Below are 27,026 nucleotides of genomic sequence, written 5' to 3' on the forward strand. Positions count from 1 at the left end.
CGCCGGGGAACCTACGGGCAGAGGTGCACTGCCGGCGGGAAAAGTGAATCACAGTGGCCAGAGAATTCCAGCCATTATCTTTCAGATCCAGCAATCTGTGTTCGGCAGGGGGTTTGACAAACATTTTGGGGGGAATCAAAGCCTCTGAAAGAGTTCTCAGTGTGCTGCCTTGTACAGATTGAAAATTAAACAGCAAATTGTTCTGAAAATTAATGATTTGAAACAACGACTACTCTGAAAGACCCCCTCATCTTCCTTCCCTTGCCCACACCGCCTGCCCACTCTGCCCACAGCCCTGCAAGGATCAATATTCCAAGTATTTCCTGCCGATTTTCAGTAACCCCCTGCTGCATTCCTTATTTTCTAATAAACATTTTATTGAGGTATTTTTTGGTATTATAACAACACAATAAACAATGTACATGAAACTATAAACATAGTGCAAAAGTCGTCTCCCTCCCTTACAGGTCCCACCTTTATTAACCCCTAATCTAAGCTAAACTAACCCCCATCCCCACCCCACCCCCGCCCTTCTGCTGATGATTAATTTTCTGCGAAGAAGTCGACGAACGGTTGCCACCTCCGGGTGAACCTAACAGTGACCCTCTCAAGGCGAACTTGATTTTCTCCAAACAGAGAAAGCTAGCCATGTCCGATAGCCAGGTCTCTGACTTTGGGGGCTTTGAGTCCCTCCAAGCTAATAGTATCCATCTCCGGGCTACCAGGAGAGCAAAGGCCAGAACGTCTGCCTCTTTCTCCTCCTGGATTCCCGGGTCTTCCGACACCCCGAAAATCGCCACCTCTGGACTCAGCACCACACTTGTTGACATGACATCTGCAAACCCCTGCCAAAATCCCCTAAGCTTCGGACATGCCCAGAACATGTGAACATGGTTCGCTGGTCCTCCCGCACATTTTGCACACCTGTCTTCCACTCCAAAGAATCTGCTCATCCGGGCCACTGTCATGTGAACCCGGTGAATGACCTTAAATTGTATCAGGTTGAGCCTGGCACATGTTGTGGTCGCGTTGACTCTACTCAACACGTCTGCCCATAGACCATCCTCTATCTCCCCTCCCAGCTTCTCCTCCCAATTGCACGTCAGCTTCTCAGTCTGCATCTCCTCTGACACCATAAGTTCCTTGTAAATGTCCAAGACGCTTCCTTCTCCAACCCACCCTCTGGAAACTACCCTGTCCTGAATCCCCCTTAGCGGCAGGTGCGGGAAGGTTGACACCTGTTTACGAAGGAAGTCCCGCACCTGCAGATACCTGAATTTGTTTCCCCTCGCCAACCCAAACTTCTCCTCCAGCGTCCTCATACTCAGAAATCTCCCCTCTATAAACATATCCCCCATCCTCTCAATCCCTGCTCTCCGCCATATCTGGAACCCCCCATCCATACTTCCCGGGGCAAACCGGTGATTATTACAGATTGGGGACCAGACCGATGCTCCCTCTGCTGCCACATGTCTCCTCCATTGCCCCCAGACTCTCAGGGCCGCCACCACCACGGAGCTGGTGGAGTATCGTGCCGGCGGGAACGGCAGAGGCGCAGTTACCAACGCCCCCAAACTGATGCCCTTGCATGAAGCTGCCTCCATATGCTGCCATGCCGACCCCTCTCCCACCACCCACTTCCTGATCATGGCTATATTCACCGCCCAATAATAGTTACTAAAATTTGGCAGCGCTAGCCCGCCCTCTCCCCGACTCCGCTCAAGCATTACCTTCCTTACCCGTGGGGTCTTGCCCGCCCAAACAAAGACAGCGATCACGTTGTTGACCCATTTAAAACCCCCTGCTGCATTCCTGAAAACACATTTCAATACTATGGCAGCCTCTGAGGCCTAAACTTCAGCTGGAGTCAGTTGGGGTCAAAGTCACTGATTTGTTATGTTGTAGGTGTAACATAAGCGGCTTCCTTGTGATGCACTTGACAAAGGAAGGCTCAGATGTGGAGATAACTTCAACACATTTATTAAACTATATACACTTCTATTACTAGAGTTCAACACTACTGCTAATCCTACTATAGCTACCCAGACTGACTAACCAGTTGCTGTAATCCACGTGGTGGGTGTAATATTGAATCAACCCTGTGTCTGTACTCACTGACTGTCTCCACTGGAAAGAGGCAGATCATGTGTGTGGTGTCCTTTATATATGGGTTGGTGTAATTCCCTCCTGTGGTGGTGTCACCTCTGTGTGTATCGTGAATGTCCATTGGTCATGTCCTATCTAACTGATCTATTGGTTGAGTGTGTATGCGTGATGTCTCTGGTGCTCCATCTAGTGTCTAGCTAGCCTACATGCATTTACATTGATGCACATCACCACAGTCACATTTTCAAGCTGAGTGGAATCCCTTCAGAAATGCACCTGAATCAAAGGCGACTACACACCCCTGACCCGTGTGCCAATGGATTATTTATGCATGCGAGGACATCATGGCCAAATACCTGTCCTCACCTGCAGTTGGTTTTAAAACAGGGATTACTGCAGAGCAAGCAGGATCATAAACTATGGCTGAATTTTCTCCTCCCTAACCCAGAGGCTGATTGCGGTACCCACTATTGTCACCTTCACTAAGAACAACCAACTGAGCGCGGGCAGTGAATCAGAGAAGAATGTACAAAGGACTTCAATCCTTTGAATCCCCTCAATTCATCTCCAACAACAGGAAAAATAAGTTGCAAATTCACATGATTGATATAATCGACAAAATGTGATGCAATATCTCAATTCAATTTCTGTATGTTTGGCATTCAGTCTCCCACCCTTGTTAAAGTCGCTTGTTCAATCAATTTAAATGGGAAAAAAAACCTGACGTTGAATATTAAATTACCCTTCTGTGTGACCACAATAATGTAAGTCTGGTTTCTGGCTCTCGCCCCAGGGGCTGCACTTTAGCATACAAATACTATTATTCCTGAATCTCTTTTAACAATTTATTTGTTTTGCCAGAAGGGTCCTCGAAATGAATGCTGCAATCTCACATATCACTCATGTGGGGCTGCAGATCTCGGATCCTTTCTTAACTTAATTACTCCAATCTGAAACGGTGTGTCACCGTCAGTGCCTCGACTCACAGGTCTGACCTTCTCCAACTTTTCTTTTTTTAGAAATGTACACCCTTCCTCCTCCCTGCATCCTCATGATATCTAAATGAAGACACACTGTAGTGATTCCTACTCCAATCAATCCCACCCCGGGACTACTAAACTATAGGAGCCTCTGTCTGCCCTTCCCTTTAAAATCACTTGTAGACTTTAAAAGGCAGTCTTAATTCATTTCCACGTTTTACAGCCTTGGCTGTGTTATGGAGCATGACCTTTCACTTCAGGGCTCTCAATCTCAAAGTGGGGCACTGTTGCAAATCAAACCCTTCCACAGAAACTTTGCCTGGGAAATTCCTCTTGCAGTTTTCCCAATTGGCCATTGTAATTGTGGCAGAAAGTGTTGTTTATTTATCTGGGCTTTTTTGACAATGTTACGGTGGTTGATCAGGATAAACCATCCCCTTCCTTTAATCACCTTGAAAAAATCCAACACTTATTTATCTTTCCCGTGGCAGCGTCATTTTGACTATGATTCGGAAAGCATTTTTTTGGTAATGCTGATGTGCTGAGTAGATGCACATCAGGTGGCTCTCCTCCAGACCAGAACCAAATCGGCACTTTTAGGCTACTTTTGCCCGAAAGTTCGAAAGCAACTCAAACTTAATCGAGAAAGGAAAGGAATAGAACCAGCATGCCGCGAACAGGAGCTCGAGGGGTCGAAGGGACGGCAGAAGTGGTGGAAAAGGACATGAGCAACAGACGAGCCGGCGGACCCCGAGATGAGGAGACCACGGCCACCCAAGAGAGAGGGCGGCCTATCGCCTGAACATTAGGCCCCCCCCCCCCCCCCCCCCACCACCTGGAGACGGATGGAAGGCATTTCTTATGAAGAAACTGACCGCAGTGAGAGAGGCAATAAAGGTCAAAATCCAGATACCGGTCAGGATAGCGGTTACAGAGGCGACGGTCTCCATGTAATAAGTAATCGATGGATTGGGGAAGAAGGTGGAAGCGCAAGAAAAAACGATTCAGGAGTTGGAGAAAATATTGACAGAACAGAGCGACAGGATCGGCGCCCTGGAAGCAGAAATTAAAAGGTTGGTGGCGGCCCAGGAAAACTTAAAGGTGAAAGTCGAGGACCAAGAGAATAGGTCCTGACGCCAGAACATTCGAACTGTGGGCCTGCCAGAGGGAATCGAGGGCAGGGTTCCCGACGGGCTACATCGCCCAAATGTTGGGCAATCTAGACTGGAGAGGCAGCTTCCCCAACCCCCCGGAGATAGACAGAGCATACATGCCGTTCCGACCAAAACCCAAGGCGGGGGGATAACCAAGGATGATCATTGCAAAACAACATCGATACCAGGATCAGGAGAGGATCCTGAGGTGGGCGAGACAGACCAAGCGAATACCTGGGAAAGACACAAAATTCAGGTATAGCAGGACATTGGGGCGGACTTGGCAAAATGCAGGGCCGAATTTAATCAGGTGAAATCAGCCCTGTTCAAGAATAGGGTAAGTTTCGGAATGCTGTTCCCAGCCAGGCTCTGGGTCACATTCCAGAATAAGGAATACTATTTCAATACCCTGGTGGAGGCGGACGAGTTTGTTCGGTCAAACGGTCTGGACAAGGGGCAGGCGAGGCAGCGATGAAGGCGGAACAGAGCAGGAAGGAGAGTGAGAAAGAGACTTGATGGATACATGACATGTTTGCTCTGGACTGTGCTGCCTTGCTTTGACCAGAATGCAGGTGAGGGTGAGGCATAGGCAGTGGAAGCGGTCAGTTAGCGGGCATGGAGAAGGAACACAAAGAGAACACAAAGTGAAGAAATGGTTGGTTTGTAGATTGGCTTCAGCAGGTAAGGTACAGGTTGAGCGAACAAGATGGTGCTGCAAGCAGCCACTTTGGAGGGTCCCTAAACAAAGGGGAATCCCAAGTGCATGGCGCACCCACAGGGGCGCACCCCAGTGGCGTACACACAGTTGGTGGCCATGTTGGGTGCCCCCTGGGCAAAGGGAAACCCTAGAGCACAGGGGCCTGACCTCATGGTGCGAATGGTGACCTCGGCCCTAACAAAGGGAAATTACGGAGTGCAGGGGCACGACCGCCAGGTAAGTATGATTGATCCTGCAGGAAGTGGGGGGACAAAAGCACCCCACCAGGATTATCACCTGGAATGTCAGGGGACTTAACGGCCCAGTGAAAAGATCCAGAGTCTTTGCCCACTTGAGAAGTTTGAAAGCCGACGTAGTCTTCCTCCAAGAGACACACCTGAGGGAGAAGGACCGACTGCTGGTAAGGAAGGGCTGGGTGGGACAGACGTACCACTCCTGCTACGGAATGAAGGCTCAGGAAGAAGCAATTCTGATCAGCAAGAGGGGAGTATTTTTGGTGACAAGGCTGGTTACAAACCAACAGGGACAGTATGTCATGGTCAGCAGTGTCCTTGACGGGGCACCGGTATTTCTAGGAAATGTGTACGCTCGCAACTGCAATGAGATGGACTTCATAAAAAAAGACCATGGCGAAAATCCCAACATCGACACACACCGACTTCAGCCGACATGGAGGGGGGACTTCAGCTGTGTACAGGACCCATTGACTGTCCTGTCAAACCCTAAAACGGGACAGAAGACAGGCATGGTTAATGGAACTGGGATCTTTCACAGAGCAGATGGGGCAGTGGATCCTTGGCGGTTCCTACACCCTGGTGAGAAGGAATTTTGTTCTTTTCGCCAGTGCACAAAGTATACAAAGTATACCCTTCTTTGCAGTGGGGTAATCGGTGCTTCCAGAAATAGAAAGGGCGGAATACTCCGCGATAGTCATCTCTGACCGTGCTCCACGTTACATGGGTGTGAGGTTGGAGACGGGCTGTGCCCAATGCCCTGCATGGAGATTGGACTGGGACCTCTTGGCCGACAAAGTCTTCTGCTTTAAAATATCACAGGCCATAGGCGACTACATCACTAACAACCAGAATGGGGAAGTCTCAGCTTCCACGTTCGGGGAAGTCTCAGCTTCCACGTTCTGGGAAGCGCTGAAGGTAGTGATTAGGGGAGAGATTATAGCCTGCAAGGCTCGTAGAGACAGGGAAAAGAGGAAGGCTAGGCAGCAACTGATCGACCCCATCTACGACAGAAAGTACTCCAAGACCCCAACTGTAGAGCTTCTGGCAGACAGGAAAAAGCTACAAATGGACTTTAACCTGCTATCCACCAGGAAAGCAGTGCACCAACTCCGCCAGACACAGGGGACCTTCTACGAACATGGAGAGAAGGCTAACTGCCTGTTGCTTCACCAGTTGAGGAAGCAGGCAGCCACGAGGGAAATAGTACAGGTGAAGAATGGCAGAGGCGGACTGGTAGCCAAACCAATAAAGGTCAAACAAGCATTTAAGGCCTTCTACTGAGGTCCTGGACAACACCGCCAGCTCTGAATACTTCCAGCTGCACAGAGGCACTCGGCAATGATACCCACTGTCCCCGCTCTTGTTCGCCCTGGCAATCGGAACCCTGGCAATCGCTCTGCGAGACGCAAAAGGCCGGAAGAGTATCTGAAGAGGAGGCACAGAGCACAGAGTCTCACTTTATGCAGATGACCTGCTCCTCTACGTCTCAGATCCACAGAATGGCCTGAAAGTAATTATGAAACTCCTGGAAGAGTTTGGGGTCTTCTCAGGTTACAAACTCAACCTGGGAAAGAGTGAAGCATTCCCGATGAACCCAAGCCGGGGAGGGACAGAGCTGGGGGATCTACAGTTCAAACTAGTCCAAAGCAAATTTCGCTATCTGGGGATCCAGATAGCCCATGACTGGACACGGATCGACAAGTGGAATCTGACCAGTCTGGCGGAGGAAGTCAAAAATGACCTACAGAGATGGGATGCATACCCGCTTTCCCTGGTGGGGAAGGTGCAGACGATCAAGATGAACATGCTGCCGTGGTTCCTCTTCTTGTTCAGATCCATACCGATCTTCATCATCAAGATCTTTTTCCAAGGGATAGCAAAAAATGATCATGGCATTTGTGTGATGGGTAAGAACCCAAGGATCCCTAAGCGACACTGCAAAGGTGGAAAAACAAGGGCAGCCTGGCCCTCCCGAACCTGCAATACTACCACTGGGCAGGCACAGCTGAGAGGATGGATACAGGAACTAAACATGGAATGGGTGAGGTTGGAGGAGTCCTCGTACAAGAGAACGACACTCCACCCTCACTGCGGCAACGTTCCCACTCCCCCCCCACCCTGGCAAAATACACATGCTGCGCAGTGGTGGTAACCACATTGAGGACATGGAACCTAATGAGGCAGCATTTTGGTTTAACTGTGATGTCCTCAACGGCTCCCATCTGCGGTAACCACAAATTCCTGCCAGCCACGCTGGACACCCCTGAAGAAAATGGAGACAGGAGGGGGTGGGGGTGGGGTGGCGGGAACGCTAGCAGTCAGGGATTTTTACAGAGGGGGCAGTCTCGCGACCTAGATGAACTAACGGAGGAACTGGGATCTACCGACAGGACAGGAGCTCCGGCACCTTCAAATCAAACACTTTTTTCCACAAGGAGATGACGAGGTGCCCGAGGGCCCGAAGAGACACACCAGTGGAGCAGCTAATAAACACAGACAGCAAGAAGAGGGGGAACTGTGGGGACATCATTAGACGATTTCTGGAAAGGGCAAGGATACAATTGGACCGAGCTAGGCAGAATTGGGAGGACGAACCCGGGACGGAATTGAATTGGGTAGTCTGGACCGAAGCACTAAGTAGGGCAAGTGCACCTCCTCCTGCGTAAGGCTGAGTCTCATGCCGTTTTAAGTGGTGCATAGAGCTTACCGAACTAGAACCCAAATGAACAGGTTTTTCCTGGAGGTGGTAGGTAAATATGCATGGTGCCAGGGAGGCGCGGCCTACCGCGCCCACATGTTTTGGGTCTGTCCCAGAATTGTCGGGTTCTCGACAGCCTTCTTTGAGGCGATGTCTACGGTTGTGTGGGCAGCACGGTAGCACAAGTGGCTAGCACTGTGGCTTCACAGCGACAGGGTCCCAGGTTCGAATTTCCGCTGGATCACTGCTGTGCGGATTCTGCACGTTCTCCCCGTGTCTGCGTGGGTTTCCTCTGGGTGCTCCGGTTTCCTCCCACAGTCCAAAGACGTGCAGGTTTGGTGGATTGGCCATGATAAATTGCCGTTAGTGACCAAAAAAAAGTTAGTGAGTTACAGGGATAGGGTGGAAGTGAGGGCTTAAATGGATCGGTGCAGATTCGATGGGCCATATGGCCTCGTTCTGCATTGTATGTTCTATGTTCTATGAGGGTGGAGTCATGCCCGAGAGTGGCAGTCTTTGGGGTTTCAGACCAGCCACAACTGCACATGGGGAAGAGGGCCAACGCCCTAGCTTTTGCTTCCTTAATCTCCCGCCAGAGAATCCTGCTCGGCTGGCGATCAGCAGCACAACCCACAGCTGCAGACTGGCTGGCAGACCTATCGGAATTTTTCCATCTGGAGAAGAACATGTTCATCATCCGGGGGTCGGATGAGGGCTTCCACAAAGCGTGGGGGCTATTCATCAGCTTGTTCCAAGACCTGTTTGAGGTAAATAGGGATTAGGAAGCAAGGGGAAGGGGGGGGGGACCAAGTAGGGCAGACAGGAGCACACAAAGCGGAGAGGAGCAGGAAGGCAGGAGGGGAGGGAACGCAAGGAGAGAACCCATGGGAGTAGCAGAGAAAGACATGGGGGAAAAAGGGAGGAGGGGAAGGGGCAGGGAGCCCAACCCCACCCCCCAGTGAACCCACAAAGACAACAACAGGAACTGCATAAGACAGGAGTGAAGTACAGCAACACGACACATAGGGCGAGAGCTGGTGCCAGGAAAGAGCCCGACTATCAACGGGGGGAGTGGGGGGGAGCAGGGAAGGAGGGGGCCAACAAAAGGGATGTGTGTCAAATTTGTGAGTAAGAAACATCATACTGTGTAAATACCAGGTGCATTATGTGTTGAACTGTTGTACTGTAAAAATTGGAAGATGCCAATAAAAACATTTTAAAAAATTAGGAAAGCAATTCAAAGCACCAGGCAAGGTGTTCGGAAGCAATTTTGCAGAAATAATACTATAAAAAGTATCAGTTGGCTTAGATGGTGAGAGCATTGTGCAGAATAATGACAACAGTATAGACTAAACCCCCATCCCAGCTGTGACAGTTCATTGGAATTGCCTCTTTGCCTTGTGCCATTGTGATATTATGGCTTCAATAATGATTAGCAACCCTCAGACAATGAGGACAATACATAAAGAGAGATAGTGGAAAATAGACAACATCAATTCATCCTCTTCTATTACATCTCTTCCAATTCATATTTCATGTCTACTTTTGTTTGTTTAAGGGATGTGGGTGACACTGGCTTGGCCAATATTAATTTCCTATCCTTAATTGCCCTTGAGCAGGTAGTGCTGAGCTACTTTACTGAACAGCTGCAGTCCATGTGGTGTAGGTACAAACACAGTGCTTGTGGGAGAAAGTTCCAGAATTTTGTCCGAGTGACAGTGAAGGAATGATGACATAGTTCCCAGTTAGGATGGTGTGTAAGTTGAAGGGTACGTTGTGATTGCTGCTTTTGCTCTGTAAGTGCCATCGAAGAAGCTTTTGCGAATTGCTGCAGTGCATCTCACTGCTGCCACAGTGCAAGGGTAGCTTGAATGTTTAAGATAATGGATGGGAAGGTGGTCCAGTTGGTGGCTTAGGCAGCACCTTCTAAACCCATGACCACGACCATCTAGAAAGACAAGGGCAACAGATACGTGGGAACACCATCTCTTGAAAGTTCCCCGCCAAATCACTCACCAGCCTGACTTGCAAATACATCGATGTTCCTGCGCTGTCACTGGGTCAAAATTCAGACACTCCTTGCCTAATAGCACAGTGGGTGTACCAACATCACATGGGCGCACAGTGGTTAGCACTGTTGCTTCAGAACGTCAGGGACCTAGGTTCGATTCCCGGTTTAGGTAACTGTCTGTGCAGAGAATGTATGTTCTCCCCATGGGTTTCGTCCGGGTTCTTCAGCTTCCTCCCATAGGTCCCAAAAGACGTGCTTGTTAGGTGAATTGGACATTCTGAATTCTCCTTCAGTATACCCGAACAGGTGCCGGAGTGTGATGACGAGGGAATTTTCACTGTAACTTCATTGCAGTGTTAATGTAAACCTATTTGTGACACTAATAAAGATTATTATTATCGCATGGACTGCAGCAGTTCAAGAAGGAAGTTCACCAGCACCTTCTCAGGACAATTAGGGATGGGCAACAAATGCTGGCTTAGTCAGTGAAGCCCATATCCCATAAAAATGAATCTAAAAAGAGATGGAGATTCTGGAGTATTTTGGAGCTGCACTCATCCAAACAACAGGAGAGTATTCAAAGGCACTCCTGACATGTGTAGACATGTTATAGATAGTGGACAGGCTTTGAGAAGTCAGGAGGTGGGTTACAACCTGTAGAATTCCCAGTTTCTGACCTGTTCGTATAGCCTCAATATTCATATGGGTGGCCCACTTAGACTTTTGGTCAATGCTAGCCCTCAAGTTCTTGATGCTAGGGGCATCAGCAATGGTAATGCCATTGAATGTCAAGAGACGATCTAAGATTCTATCTTATTGGAGATGATCATTGCCTGGCTCTTTTGTTGAGCAAATGTTACTTGCCACTTTCCAGCCCAAGTTTTAATGTTAGCGAGGTTCTGTTGCGTAAAGGCATAGACTGCTTCAGTATCTGTGAAGTTGCGAATGGTACTGAATACGGTGCAAGTATCAATGACCATCCCGATTTCTCACTTTACGATGGAGAGAGGATCAGTGATGACAATGAAATGAAATGAAAATCGCTTATTGTTACAAGTAGGCTTCAATGAAGTTACTGTGAAAAGCCCCTAGTCGCCACATTCCGGCGCCTGTTCGGGGAGGCTGTTACGGGAATTGAACCGTGCTGCTGGCCTGCCTTGGTCTGCTTTCAAAGCCAGCGATTTAGCCCTGTGCTAAACAGCCCCTGATGAAGCAGCTTATGAAGTTGGGATGGGAACAATGATGTCTTAGGGTGAGATGATTGGCTTCCAAACACCACATCCATCTTCTTTTGTGCCAGGTATGACTCCAACCAATGGACAATTGCCCCTCTGATTCTCATTGAGTTCAATGTTGCCGGGGTTCCTGATGCCACACTCAGTCAAATATTGCCTTGATGCCAAAGGCAGTCACTCTCACCTCACATCTGGAATTCAGCTCTTTTGTCCATGTTTGGACTAAGGCTGTAATGAGGTAAGGAGCTGGGTGGCCCTGATGGAACCCAAACTGAGTGTCAATGAGCAGGTGAGTAATGAACAAAACTTGACTGCATTTTCAACAAAACCTTCAATCATTTTGCTGATGATTGAGAGTAGACTGAGGGGCTGGTTATGGGCCGGGTTGAATTTGTCCTAGTTTTGTGGACAGGACACACTTGGGCAACTTTCCACATTGTTGGTTAGATGCCAGCGTTGGAGCTGTACTGGAACAGCTTGGCTAGGAGCACAGCCAGTTCTGGAGCACGAGTCTTTAGTATTACAGCCGGGATGTTCTCACGGCCCTTAGCATTTGCTTTTTCCAATCCTTCAGCTGTTTCTTCACATGTTATCAAGTGAATTGAATTGTCTGAAGACTGACAACTGTGATGTTGGGAGCATAAGGAGGAGGCCGAGATGCAGCAACTACCTGTCTGAAGATGTTTGCAAATGCTTCAGCCTTGCCTTTTGCACTGATGTGCTGGGCTTCCCCATCATTGAAGATGGGGATATTTTTGAATCCAGTTAATCATTTAATTATCCATCACCATTCATGACTGGATGTAGAAAGACTGTGGAGCTTTTATGTGATTTGCTAGTTGAGTAATTGTTTGGATCTCGTACTACTCGTTTTAGACTATTGCCCAAAGTTAAATATTCTCCAAATGACTGTTACTGTGGTACAATTCCATTATTACTTGGTACACTTCTGTACATCATTCAAGTAGACACTACTCATGTTTCACCCTAAAAAAGTGAGTGATAACAAGTTATTCTGTTGGCAGGGACACCTCAGTGCAGCCTCAACTTATATTCCTGCACATTCCAGCAGCAGTTGCTGCATAAGGAGCAGGAGCTGGAACAAGGAATGGCATTTCACTCTTCAGTCCCACAGTCTCTGAGGCCAACCATAACCTTTCAAAAACTGTCCCAACTGAAATCAACTATCTCAGCACAGACTGGGAAAATCATGTACTGATGCTCTTCTCTGCTGTACTGTAGAGTAATACACCCATAGTTTTCACACAACTAATTGATGTGCTTAAGACTGAGGTCAAGGTAAATCCTAGCATGCTGGTAAGAATTTAGGTTAATAAGGATCTAATTGCTCACATCACCCAGTCACCGAAAGATCATAGAATCCTTATCGAAGCATAGAATCCCTACTGTGCAGAAGGAGGCCATTCGGCCAACCGAATATGCACTGACCCTGTGAAAGAGCACCCTACTTAAGCCCAATCCCCCGCCCTTTCCCTGTAACCTTTTGGACACTTGGGGGCAATTTAGCCCGGCCAATTCACCTAACCTGCACATCGTTGGAGTGTGGGAGGAAACCGGAGCACCCGGAGGGAACCCACGAAGACGCGGAGGGAATTTGCAAACTCCACACAGTCACCCGAGGCCGGAATGCTAACAGACTGTAAGTTGTCAGAAAATAGAATATGTCATGAATATGTCAAAAATAAGGATATTGCCTCCTCACAAATATTGATTGTTGTCCCATTGTCGTTGCTGGATGAGACCAAGACCTTCTGTAAATATCCGTTGATACCAAAATGTAGGGAGATGAAACCGCTGCACGAGCTACTCTTTTCACAAATTTAGTGCAGAACTACTCTTGGAGTACATGCAAGTGGTAACAACACAGAGGAAGATCTCTTGAGGTTTTCTACCATGCACCACCTATTACCAGTTACACACAGCAGGTAAGGAAAAAGGGATGAGTGGTGATCCTTGTGGCATTAAGAGAGTGGTGAGTGTCGTGTTATGGACTCTGGGATAACACAGGCTGTAACTGGATGCAGCTTTAACCAAAATATACTCCAGACCTTGAAGTTAGTTCAATCTGATTTATTGAACCAGTAGCACAGTTAGCATAGTTCTCTATGAGTTCGACTCTCTGCTAACGTAAGTGTGGTTACTCTGTCTGACTGAACCAGACTAGCTCTTAGCCATGTGCTGGAGGTGTGATACTGTACATACACCCTGACTCACTCTGTAGATGTTCATCAGTGGAAAGAGGTGGAGTGTGAGTGCCTCATGCCTTTTATAGTGAGATACCACCCCTGAGTGTCCTGGCTGCTCATTGATCATGCCCTGTTCTCTGTGTTCATTAGCTGCCTGTCCATGCCTGTCTGTATATCATTATCTGCATGTCTGCATATCATGACAGTGAGTTGGACAGATCAAACAATGAGGTGGTGGTAGGTCTCATTGCCTGCATTTTCCACCATATTTAATATTGATCAGGATCGTGGTGCCGTTTGCAGACCAGCATCTCACACAAACTGCTTATTCACAGTCTGACACACTATTCATTCTGTAGCCCAGGTGTAATAATGAAAGATGACCACTGTAACATGTAAATTGAATGGATTGTTGGGTTCTCAATTATACCTCTTGGGAATCTGACCAGTAGAAAAATCCATGACACTAGTCCACTAAGTAATGGACAAACAACTGAGCAGATATATATGTGATTATAAAATCATTCCTTGGAGCAGAAATATGGTAAAAACTGAATTGATATTTCACAATGCATAAACTAGCAAGTATTTGCTTCAATGTTATCATTAATTTCAAGGCAGCTGGGGTAGGAATTATGCTGCTCACATTGTGTCGATGTAATGGGACATAATTTTCAGACCAATGTTCTGTGCCCCAAAAATGCATGGAAAACATTTGAGCCAAAATTTGTGCCAAACTCATAAGAAGATGCAGGGGAGAAATGTATCTGGATGTGTTGTCAGCCCAGATGCAATGCTGCACTTTGGTCTGAAAATTGAGCTCCATTATTTCCAGACAACGGGACATCATCCAATTTCTAACACCCCTCCCCTACTCCCATCCCCAGCATTGATTATAACACATAAGCAACTATTTGCTACATATAGCAATGCAATGAACATAACTAAGGATAGGCCACCCATCTTAGAAGTGCAGGGATGAATTAGATATCTCTTATACACATTGCAATTTTAAAGCTGAGGCTGAAAAGAACAATTTAGAACAATTTAGAACCATTTTATACAGCAGCTGCCTCCAGCTAAGAAACCCATTGCAATTGTCACGAGAGAACTCCACATTAAACTCCCAGCAGGTAAAGTTGGAATTTCCTGAAACCATAGATAGGAATCGATATAGGTTCTGTGAAATAACTATGACCAAAATTTTTCACACTTGATCACTTTATAAATCGAGCTTGACACTGTGCTGGAGTTAGACTGCACTGTATGCCAAGTTCAGGTGTGAAGTCCTCCCTAATACTGCTGCACTCCAGGGTCACATTGTGATCTGTATTAAGCTGCAACTAAATGCTACACTTAACACCTTAATATGGGAAGCATCAGGCCAACATTAGACTGTAAATCATTGGCCCATAACTTCCTGCTTCCTCAGTATCACATTTAGGGGTACCCTGTTGATGCGGTGGGGAGTCCCTCTCGGAATTCCCAGGAGTGGCACGGTTGCCGGCCACCCGGCTTGGGTCATTGTCTGTGTGGAGTCTGCATGTTTTCCCTGTGTCTGCGTGGGTTTCCTCCGGGTGCTCCGGTTTCCTCCCACAAGTCCCAAAAGACGTGCTGTTAGGTAATTTGGGCATTCTGAATTCTCCCTCAGTGTATCCGAACAGGTGCTGGAATGTGGCGACTAGGGGGTTTTCACAGTAACTTCATTGCAGTGTTAGTGTAAGCCTACTTGTGACAATAAAGATTATTAGTTGAGGGTTTACCCAGCAAGTGCCCAGAAATGTTAGCTTCCTCTGGATGATTGCACTGGGCTGAGAACCATCCGACAGAAGCGATTTAAATCGTTAACTTCGGAAGCTTCTGTTGATTTTAGCCTCTTAGTTATGCTGAAAGAGTTGGATGAAAAAAGTCACTACTAACTCCAGAGTAATTATTCTTAAAAACCCAGCCTCACACAGGAAACCCCCACACACACACGACCCCGGGGGACTCACCCCACCACTCCCGGTCCGACTTCCCATCCCCCTCTCCCTCACCCGCTCCCCAGTCTTCCCCGATTGCCTGAACCAGTTACGTTTCAATCATAGTAGTGCTACCTACTATTGTGCTGCCAGTGGTACGCTTCGCTGCTCCTGTTTCACACAGCCTGAGTGAAGAAGGTTGGACAAAACTGAGGCTTCAGAATCCCATCGTAGGTGGTCTGGTGAGAGTGGCAATCCAATGGAGATTGTCATTCTGAGGACGTTCCGGGCTATTATCTGTTGTTTGCTTACCTCAGGACCATCTCTTAATGTAATCCCGTGGCTGAACTCTTTGTCAGTTTGTTTCCATAAAACATAAGGGTTCTCATATGTTGGGCTAGGTCTTATATCCAACTTTTACCAGACAAAAAGAAAATTCCCACTTATCGCCCTCCAATTTTTCTGTCCAACCTCCGATGAAGGATCCTGTAGAGCTGATTCAGTGCAGTAAACCTCAGAGAGAATCCACAAAGAAGTCACACCTTCTTTTTTATGGCATGAGCTGTCATATTCCAGTACATATAGAGTTTAAATGTTCCAAGGCCCTTTAGCTACACAGAGATAATAAGTGCACAAGGGGGTAAGGTGGGTACGCGAAGAGGGTAAGGGATGAGGTAAGAGTGTAGGGTAGGTAAGCTAAGGAGGTATGGTGGGTGAGGTAAGGGGTCAAGGGTTAGGGTGGATAAGATAAAGGGTGAGATAAGTGGGTGATGGGGCAGGGTGGGTATTGTAATGTAATATATGATAGGGGAGTAAGGTAAGGGGTTAAAGGGTAGCAGTGCTGAGATAAGCGGTTGGGGGGATAAGGTATTGGAGAAGGATGGATGAGGTAAGTGGGTAATGGGGTAGAGTGGGTAAGGTAAGAGGGTTGGGTGGATAAGGTAAGGTGATAAAGCATAGGATGAGTTGGTTAAGGTAATATGGGTTAGAGTAAGGTAAGGAATTAAGGGGTAGTGTTGGTGAGGCAAAGAGGTAGTGTGGATATGATAAGTGGGAAGGGTGGGTGATGTAAGTGGGTAATGGGGTGGAGTGGGTAAGGGGGTAAGCTGGGTAAGGTAAGGAAGAGGGTTACGGGATAGGTTGGGTAAGGTAAGGGGGTAGGGTGGACAAAGTAAGGGATAAGGGGGTAGAGTGGGTGAGGTAAGTGGGTAACTTGGATGACATCAGTGGGTAAGAGGGTAGGGTGGGTAAGGCAAGGTGACAAGGGATAAGGTGCATAAGGGGATAGGATGGGTAAGGCAAGGTGACATGGGGCAAGCGGGTAGGGTGGGTAAGGCAATGTGACAAGGTGGTAAGTGGGTAAAAGGGTAGGGTGGGTAAGGCAAGGGATAAGAGAGAGCATGGGTGAGGGGTATGGTGGATGTGATAAGTGGGTAAAGGGGTAGGGTGGCAGTAGGTGAGTTGCCAAGGTGGTGCGCTGGATAGGGTAGGGGTCAGTAAGTAGGTGGGTCGGGGGTAGTAGAGTTGGGTGGATCAGAAGGGGTAGGCAGATCAAAGGGCTCTGTCGATGGATTGGGAGCAGCTAGGAAGTCAGGGGGAGGTTAGGCTGGTAGCTGGGGCTCAGAGGGGTCGTCGGGGTGGTTCGTGTGTGCTGGGCGAGGGGTGTGTGTGTCAGTTCTGTAGTTTTCCAGGAATTAGGCTAGGATTTTTGTATCCAACATTTCCAGGGTAACTATCCAGGTAAGTAAACAGAACAGTCCAGAGCCTCACACCCTAACTCCAATTTGGAGATTTTTTACGACCATCCGGGGAACAGAGGGGTTGCACCTTTGAAAATTCAAATTTCCCACTGAGTCATTTGTATTGGGGCTTTCAAAGGTCTGGCGGTGCAACTTGAGGGGTATGGCTGGTTTTCAACCATCCAGAGACTGGAAGATCTGGTAAATTGAGTGAAAAACAGCAGGAGTGGGATGTGAGTGAAGCAAGTGTGGAAGACTAACTACCAACCAATCAAATATCTTTGCCACGATTTCTGTTCCTGTTCCAATGTTTACAAGAAGTCCTTTTTTGGGGGAGTCGAGAAATTGATTTTGCCCTATATTTGGGTGGACAAAGTGTCAAGGTGACGAACAACAGTCCATCAGAGGGACCGACAGTCAGGGGACTTGGCGTTGCCAAGCCTGATATATTACTATTGGGCGGCGAATGCGGAGAAGGTGTTGGATTGATGTGGGTACGGATCATGGAGGAGGTCTGGGTTCAGGGCATTAGCAACAGCCTCACTCCTGTTCTCACAAGTGAAATATTCGGCACATCCAGTGGGTGTCTCCAATTTGAAGATATGGAGACAATTTCGGCAGCATTTTAAATTGAGGGTGGTATTGAAGCGAGCTCCGACCTGCGTAAATCATATGTTTCAATCTGTGAGGTTCAATGCCACGTTCGGGGGGGTGGGAAGGGAAGTGGTTGGAAGGAATGGGGGATCTGTTCTTGGAGGGTCGGTTTGCGAGTCTGGACGATATGGCGGAGAAATTTAGGCTCTCGCTGTCTGACACATTCAGATACCTGCAGGTTCGTAATTTTGCAAAACAAATCTTTCTGACATTCCCTGTGGCGCCGCCAAATTTGTTGATGGAGAGGAGTCTTTTGCTCACATGGTCGGGGAATATCTCAGGTGTCTATTGAAGGAATGTGTCCAAAGACGCAGTATCGTTGAGGGGGTTAAGGCCAAGTGGGAGGAGGAGTTGGGGCTGGTCTTGGAGGATGGTGTGGAGTGAGGTCTGCAGAGGGTGAACCCCATGTCCTTATGTGTGAGGCTTGGCTTAATACAGCTCAGTGGGCTAGATAGCTGGTTTGTGATGCAGAACGAGGCCAGCAGCGCAGGTTCAATTCCCGTCCAGCTTACCTGAACAGGCACCGGAATGTGGCGACTAGGGGCTTTTCACAGTAACTTCATACTTGTGGCAATAAAAGGTTATTATTATTATTAGGGCTCATCTGATAAGGTCCACGATGAGTCATTTTTTTGCGGGAGTGGAGGACAAGTGTGAGTACTGCGGAGGGAGTCCAGCCAACCATGTGTACATGTTCCGATCGTGGTCTAAGATCATGGGGTTCTTGGTCACCTTGGTGCCTTGTCTCCGTAATCTCACCTATATCATACCCCTTGACATCTATCTACACAACAATTAATCTATTTTATTTTGGATGCTCCAAGCATTCATGTACAAAACATTAAGGCCCGTCCTTAGTTTTTTTTTAAGTGTCGTGATCTGAATCTGGCCCTTGATTTCTCTGCCTATCACGTTTCTTATTCTCCTTGCTGTCTTTTTCACTTGTTCTTGATTCCCCCTGCTCTGAATCCTTACATAGGTCCCCACCCCCCTGCCATATTAGTTTGAACCCTCCCCAAACCCTCTAGCGAGTCGACTCAATTACTGCAAGAGCCACAGTACAGGTCCCAAAAACTCCCTCAGTCACAATTCGCTCATCATTTCAAAGCTTTTCCCGCTCTTTCCAAGTCCAGCTTTGCCGGAAATCACTACCCAGGGCAGTGTCTTTAACTATTGACCTCAGGCTGACCAATAACCGGGCGGGACTGGAAGATGTGAGTGAGTCTGCCACTGAAGGAGCTGATAGTGGCGCTGCCGCCAGGACAGATCTAAGAGCTAAAACCAAAGTCATGCCTATCTTTCACTTCCCCACCTCACCTCTCAGCCAGTGTCAGAGTTGAAAATACTGCAATCGCTCCTTGAGTAATTTACACATTTTATACAACGGTATTTTTCTGGGTCACTCACTGCCCACACTGGGGCGGTGTTAGTTACCTCAAACACTTTGAGGGTGCGGGACAGTGAAGAGTTCTTGGCACAGTGGAGGGTGAAGAACAGGTTAACTATGGCCCTGCCGTCCTTCTCCTCAAAGACCAGCTGCTCCCCGGCATCTGCCGACTCGGCGGCGGCGGCTGCCGCTTCCCGCTCCTTCCGAGCATCTTCAATCAGCGACTGCCTGCGCCCGAAGACACGGGGGGACTGACAAACGGGAAAGAAAGATAGAAACAGGGTAAGATTGAAGCCAGCCGACGTCCCAGGATAGTGGGGTCAGTTTAAAGACAATCAAATCAATTCGACAAGAGGGGGGTACGGAGGGAGGATCAGGTTGAGAGAGCGAGAGGCAGGAGTGAGAGGACCGGTTAAAAGAAGAATGAGGGGGGATCAGAGGAATCAGAAAGAAAGCCAGGGACAAGAACCAAGAGTGAGAATGAACTGGAGAGAAATAAAAGTGGGTGCGGGAGGGAAATTACAGAGAGAAGAAAGGATTAGTCCCAGCGAGAGAGAGAAAGAAATAATTTATGAAATCAGGGAGAAAGGAAGAGAGAGACAAGGGAAAAAGAGACAAAGTCAAGGAATAGCAATCAGTGAATTAGAGAGGGGATCAGAGAGAGATTTCAGAGTAAGAAAGTGGTAAGTGGGGAAAACACTGATGGCACAGACAGACGTCAAAACAAAATCAATCTGGGTATCAGTGAAAGACAGAAAGGAACGATTATGTGAGCCAAGTGAGAGAGCAGCAGTTGAATGAACAGACAGGGATGGATCAGATAGACAGACCGATGTGGAATTGAACTGTGTTTCCCTCCGCGCCTGCTGCCCGACCCGCGGAGTCTTTCCAACAATTGCCCTTTTGTTTCAGATTGAGAATCGTGCTCTACGTCCTAATGCCAGCCCTGTGCAACGAATGAAAGGTGTGGGTTCAAGAGAAACTGGGTGACGGATAGCGATGTATAGGCAGAGGAGAGGCGGACAGGGTTTGGTTTCATTTTTGCTTGTGACTGAAATAAAATGACGGAATGATTTTATACGAAATGGAATACGATTTTACACCGGCGTTTACAGTCTGTTCCCGGAACACTGAGTGTAGGAATAGGATTAAGGAGTTTTTCCCATCCTCTTGTGTTTTGATGAAGACCACATTCATTCGGTAGTACCCAGCACATTGCACTGGAACTGAGCAACAGGTAAAGGGTTGATGCGGTTGTTTAGCAGCATATAAACTGAGAGAAGGGTGGGGCGGGATGCATTGGGCAACCCTGTCATTGAGTTGGCAAACCTGATTTTTACCTGTCAGCTCCACAGAAACTTCGATGCTAAATTTAAGGCTATCCATTTCCTATTTGGGATTCGTTTTTTTTTGGTCTGACCTGAACTGGACCTGCTGCTAGCGGGCAGCCCAAGTTCATCAAAGAAATAAATGTCTTGAGAAATGTGCTCGGTGTCTCTGGGGGTGACGGTGACGGTGGGAGAGGTTGTGTCACCGGAAACAAAGACGCTGCTCCATTACCCAAAGAGAAAGCACCCGTCTATTTCCCCAAAACGGTGTGAAGAAGCAAAACATCATCCCAAAGAGAAAATGTTTCTCATTCAGTTGGCTCAGTAACTGCCCGAACCAAAATAACTCCAAATGTTTGTAACTTGAAATCAACTCCATTAAAAAAAACACACACAGTTCGATTCTAAAAGTTTAAACTTCAGAGTGAGTTCAGTTATGGAGTCAGCCTGATTAAACCCCAACCTATAATAAAGTGGGAAAATACAGGAAACTCTCAGAGTGCACCTGTGGAGAGACAAACAGAATTAATCTGTCAGCTCGTTTAGTAATTTATTTCCATATGGGTTTTGTGGAGAATAGCACAGGCTGCGCCTTTCTATGTTTCTAATCAGGAGGTTCAAAGCAATGTGAGCAGATTCTGTCCTTGAGGTGTCCCCACACCCAGTGTGATTCTGTGCTGCTGCTGATTCAGACAGCTCGCTATCCGGATCACACACATTTCTCCAGCTCATTCCGTCCACTCTTTTGTCCCTGACCCCTGCGGACGCGGGTTTATTTTCAGGGTTGGTGATGGCTATTCAGTGAAAATAACATGTCAACTTTTAAGGGAAGGAATTGGGAGAATCGGGTACTGGCGAATCAAGGTAAGATTTGCTGGCGATACACCAATTCGAATTTAATACGAAGAACTACAGGATTTGATTTATTTTAAAATGGAAAACGGCGATATATTTTAGCGAATTCCCGAGAATATATTTATTTTTAATAGTTAAACATTGTAGCTAAAATCTTTCATCTGTCAATGCAGTGCGCCCCACACACACATGCACTCTGCAATATAAACAATGCACACAGACTGGTCTCAGGATGAGAATAAATGTGATCAGTATCAATAACTGAGAGTAAGGAAGTGGGAAGAAGAGGAGGAATAGGAATCTCACCATCACCGCCTCGGCTTGTTTCGAATCCAGTTCGGAAACTGTCCGGCGGAACTCTTTGGCTGACGAGGAACTGGACGTGGGCATCATTGAACTTCTCCAACTTGTGCACAGCCGCCTCCCCTCCGCTCCTGTTTATAAAGCAGTTACGTCCTGGCGTCAAGCTCCCTCATTGACTTCTCTGACACCCAGCCGCGCCCAGCTATTGGGTTTCTTGAATGCCAACCAGCCCAACCCTTTCGAAAGATAAGCCAATCGGAAGAGTTTCTAGCTGAGGTTTCTCCTTGTTAACGAGGTAGAATCTACAGCCATGGGCCAATCGGGGGTCTTCACATCGAATCTTCCTGCTGCCCAGGAACTTCCTGACTCCACACTTTATCTAACCCTCCCCTTCCAACCAATATTCCTTCCCGCACGTTATTAGAATTCTAGAGGCGCAGAGCACAGAGGCAGACCATTCGCCTTGTGATTTTCAGCAGAGCTCTCCAATGAACCCCATTCCCTTTGCTCTTTTCACGAGAGCTCCGGATGATGTTCCCTTCAAAAAGGAATCCAATTCTCCTCAGAGCTTTATGGTTGGATCTTTCTCCACCGCCCTTTCAGGCAGTGCGGCCCAAAGAATGAGAACACTCTTTGTGTTTCCTCAAGTTCTTGTACCAGTCAGCTTAAATCCATGTGGTCCAGTTCCAGTTTCTCCCCTGCCTTTATCAACACCAGGTTAAAGTCCAACAGGTTTGTTTCGAATCACTAGCTTTCGGAGTTTGAAACAAACCTGTTGGACTTTAACCTGGTGTTGTAAGACTGTGCTCACCCCAGTCCAACGCCGGCATCTCCACATCATGTTTATCAAAACTGTAAGAAGTCTTACAGCACCAGGTGAAAGTCCAACAGCTTTCTTTCAAATCACTTGCTTTCTGAACACTGCTCCTTCCTCAGGTGAAGTCCTGTTGGACTTTAACCTAGTGTTGTAAGACCTCTTACTGTGCTCACCCTAGTCCAACACCGGCATCGCCACATCATGTTTATCAAAACCATTCAGCGTCCAAATCCCTCCGGAACTATCTCTTCCCCAACGGAAAGCAATCTGCCCTAATTCCCAGCGTTTGTCCCACAGGAGACGCTATTCCCACGCCAAGTCAGTGTCTTTGAATGGGGATCATTTGCCCCATCGTTTCACTTGAGGCTTTGGGCTTTGACAAAGAGTCATCAGACTCGAAACGTTAGCTCTTTTCTCTCCCTACAGATGCTGCCAGACCTGCTGAGATTTTCCAGCATTTTCTCTTTCATTTCACTTGAGGCGTTGCCTGCAGATGGCTGGGATGGTTGTAGAGCTGGGCAGAGCTGGCCAGAGCTGGCCAGAGATCAGTCTGTTCTCGAAAGAAAGCCGGAGCTTCAAATGCGAGGCACCCAGGAAAGCTGGAGCCTCAAATTTCATTGCCTCCACCAATTTCGCTCCTGGACAAGGCATAGGAGGAATCGCTGTATTTTATGCTAGGCTGGGGGGAGCCAATGACACCCACCATTTGCTGCATCGGTTTACTGCCCACTTCAGTCTGAGCTGTCACTCACCAGTTTAAGGACGTTCTGACATAATTGGTTGACAAAATTACCTTCATCCCAAACCAAACATAAAAGAAAACACAATTTGGACACAATTTGGACTGTGGAACCTTACAGAATAGAGAGTAAATTGTTAAACATGGACTTGGAACCATTAACCACCAAGGTACTCTGAAGCACCTCCTAAATTAACATTTCTACTGATCAGAAACTCTGAATTAACAATCAAACTTTGCAGTTGTCTGTGAAGTCCCAACACTAACACACTCTGGGAAATGCTCCTCTAATTTGAGCAAGGTGTTTGGATGAGTTCTCACTGCAGAAACCCCTTTTCTGTTTGTGGTACATCAGAAATGAGAAATGTTGAAAAACAGATGTCTGTCAACAGGGGGAGAAAGAAACCAAGGAGCAGAGCTCAGTGAAAAGCTTAGCCTTTAAACCACCAGATTTCCTCGATTGAGCTTTCAAAATGAAACCTTTTTGAATGTCATATCGTATGAAGGAGCGGCAAGGATTAACTAACAATTTAGATTGTAAAGAGGTCGTTCTGGTGACTGACCCACCCGCCCACACACTAGAGTGTGTTTAATAACTGGAAGTTTAATAACACACTCGAGCTCAAGTAAAATTAATGGGCTGGATTCTCCGATTTTGAGGCTATGTCCGGTGGATCCATGGCATTTTACATGCGAAAAATTGGTGGCGCCCCTCCGACTTTACGTGTCACGTAAAAAATCCAGCCTCCACAAAATAAATGGCCAAAGAATTGCTGGGTCCATGGCCGCGCATGCGCACGGCGACGACCTGCAGCGGTCGTGCCGTACAACATGGCGCCAGCCGTGTGCTGACCCGACCTGCCAGATAGTGCCCCCTGGACAGTCCCTGGCCACCCCCCACCAGTCCCCCTAGCCCTCCTCGAAGGCTCCCCGGCCAGCAGGCATGGCTTCCACCCGACTGTGATGGCGCTAGACACAGTCCGCAGCCGCCATGTCAGGTTCCGTGTGGGACACACATCCACACGTCACCCATGCCATCGTGAACTTGGTCTATTGGAGGTGGAGTATCGGGGAGGACCATTAGGTGATGTCCTGAGGCCGTCGCAATGGCATGCGGCACATGCCGCGATGACGCTGTTTTAGAGGGCGGAGCTTGCGTATCCTGCGTAAAAATGGATTCTCCGCCCGATCACCAAATACTAAATCGGAGTCGGGAAACGGAGAATCTCACCCTTTGTCTCTCTCTCTCTCCTAACGGTAAAAAATGGATTCTGGCCAGAAGCACAGAAACCGATTGTTACGCTGCAATTAACCCATTAATGTGTCATGTCACATGACCCAAGCCGCTGGCCTTTTGGAAAGTTTGATCATCTATTTTGACCTCACAGACAATCTGCTGTTTAACATCCAACCGGTGAACACCAAGAAGCAGAACTCTCGGCTGAATACTTGTTTTCTCCTAAAAGCCTGTCTCTGCTGCAAGATTTCTTACAATTACACACGGAACTGATCCAGTCTTTATGTACCAACTTCATCTTACAGTATCAGTGCCAACTGTAAAGAAACTCTATAATTTCGATCTTCCACCAGCTGAGATCAAACTCCTACATGAAGAAACACCCAGTGGATTCTGATAATCACATGAACTAATATTCATTTTTGTCATTACTATCCATAGCTGTAAAACTTTCCTTTCTTCTATCTCCCTTGCTGTGTGTGTGTGTGTATGTGGAGTTGAATGTTGCGAATACTCCTCCCCCATGTTTGAATGTAAATAAAGTAACTTTCTGAATTACTCTAATAGAGGTTTGCTGCAAGTTACTGGTAAATTGGATCACACAAACTGAGGGTTTGGGAAACACACCACATCCTACTTCAAAAATAATTAGAAAGCATCTCCTGTGTAAAGGCAGTTGGTGAGAGGAAAGATATCCAGTTTGACTTTCTTTCCTGTCCATAACACGTTTTTTTTAGCAAGGGAGTAATGTTTTCAAATCTCCAGTCCTCTCGCACCAACCTGGAGTCCAACAAAACTGAAAAATTATGGTGCATGCCTCCACAATTTCCACTCTTACTCTCTCAGTATTCTTGGATGCATCTTATCCGGTCCTGGTTCCTTATCCAGTCCTGGTTCCTTATCCACTTTAAATACAGACCATCTATTCAATATATCCTTCTTATCAATTTTGAGCACTTCTAGTATCTGAATTACCTTGTCTTACATTATGGTATGGGTAGCATCTTCTTCCCTGATAAAGACAGATGTAAAATATTCATCTACTACCTCAGCGATTAATCCTGCCTCCAAGTGTAAATCTCCACTTTGCTCTCGAATCGACCCCACTTCTCCTTTTACCATCCTTTTATTATTTATATGCGTTTGGAAGATATTGGGATTCCCTTTTATGATGGCTGTCAATCCCTTTTCATACTCACTCTTTGCGTTTCTTATTTGCTTCCTCCCATTCAACCTGGTTCTCAATTGTATTTCTTGCCTGACATTGGTCATAAGCACACATTCTTTGTCCCAATCTTTATCTCTTTTGTCATCCAGGGAACTCTCAATTTGTTTGCCTTACATAGAATTTACAGTGCAGAAGGAGGCCATTCGGCCCATCGAGTCTGCACCGGCTCTTGGAGAAGAGCACCCTACCCAAGGTCAACACCTCCACACCCGATCCCTATAACCCAGCAACCCCACCCAACACTAAGGGCAATTTTGGACATTAAGGGCAATTTATCATGGCCAATCCACCTAACCTGCACATCTTTGGACTGTGGGAGGAAACCGGAGCACCCGGAGGAAACCCACGCACGCACGGGGAGGACGTGCAGACTCCGCACAGACAGTGACCCAAGCCGGAATTGAACCCGGGATCCTGGAGCTGTGAAGCAATTGTGCTATCCACTATGCTACCGTGCCTTACCTTTCCCTTTTGATGGGTGTCATGGGCCAGGGTTTAGAAAACGGCAATTAAATCATGGAGTTCACCTGACCTACAACTGTTTATTGATTTTGGTTATGAGGAGCACAAGGGCCTGTCTTTCAGGTGTTATTCAACAGAGGCCTTAAGCACTTTTAATCAAAAACAAGCTTTATTCTATGAATTTAGTTAACATTTCTTTTAACACACACAGTAAGCATTTTTATCAACTACAAACATAAATACCCCACCCAGCTACAGTAATCTATCTATAACCCTCAATAAATGTCCCCCTTTAACTGTTCCAACTTAGTAACAAGATCCAAGTAGAAACCAGAAACCCCTTTTTACAGGTGCGGCCCAGCATTCAGCACTGTATTTAAGAGTTGGTATTGATACCCTGTTTCCTTTTTCAACCAGCAGGTTTGAATTCCTTCCGGAAAGCAGTTATCTTTTCAAGTTATCACGTAGTCTGGAAACAGCTTTTAAAAATAAATATAGAGAGACACTTCTTTAAAAACTGTGCAGAGCAAAACCAGTTCAAACTCAAAGCGAAAGTAAAATCAACTCCCAGAGCCACAGACAGCGCCCAACTCAAAAACAAAAGTAGAAACCCAAAGCCGCAGCCCAGCTCCACCCACACAATTACATCACTGAAGCCATGTGATAAGACAGAAACATTTCTTAAAGGGACACTCCCATGACACCTCCCCCCAAGAAAAAAAATAAACCATCAACTTCAAAGATGGTTTCATTTTTCACCTTTTCACTTTTCCATTAAGAACAACTGACAATAAATATACATTTTTAAAACATAAACAAAACAGGCAAACATTGATAATAATACAGTCCATTTTAGTTCTTCGACTTCCACCATGAAACCTGCTTCTCTTCATCACATTTGTGACAAAGCATCGGCTATCACATTTTCTCATCCTGCTACATGTATAATTTTCAAATGAAATGGCTGGAAC

General features: G+C 47.0%; 1 protein-coding gene across 2 annotated transcripts in view; it reads right to left on the minus strand.

Moving 5' to 3' along the window:
* The window catches only part of th (tyrosine hydroxylase), a 68,865-nt gene extending 47,178 nt beyond the window's left edge, over positions 1-21,687 (minus strand). Inside the window, exons 1-2 of one of the 2 annotated variants that reach the window (XM_072518925.1) lie at positions 21,576-21,687; positions 19,134-19,337 (exon numbers count right to left, since the gene is read on the minus strand). In XM_072518925.1, coding sequence (XP_072375026.1) covers positions 19,134-19,337; positions 21,576-21,662 — 291 coding nt within the window. In that variant the 5' untranslated portion in view covers positions 21,663-21,687. The remainder of the gene's footprint in view (positions 1-19,133; positions 19,338-21,575) is intronic. The other variant, XM_072518926.1, reaches the window with a different exon arrangement.
* Positions 21,688-27,026: the final 5,339 nt, after the last annotated feature.

The sequence above is a fragment of the Scyliorhinus torazame genome, chromosome 10, assembly GCF_047496885.1.
Source record: "Scyliorhinus torazame isolate Kashiwa2021f chromosome 10, sScyTor2.1, whole genome shotgun sequence".
NCBI lineage: Eukaryota > Metazoa > Chordata > Chondrichthyes > Carcharhiniformes > Scyliorhinidae > Scyliorhinus > Scyliorhinus torazame.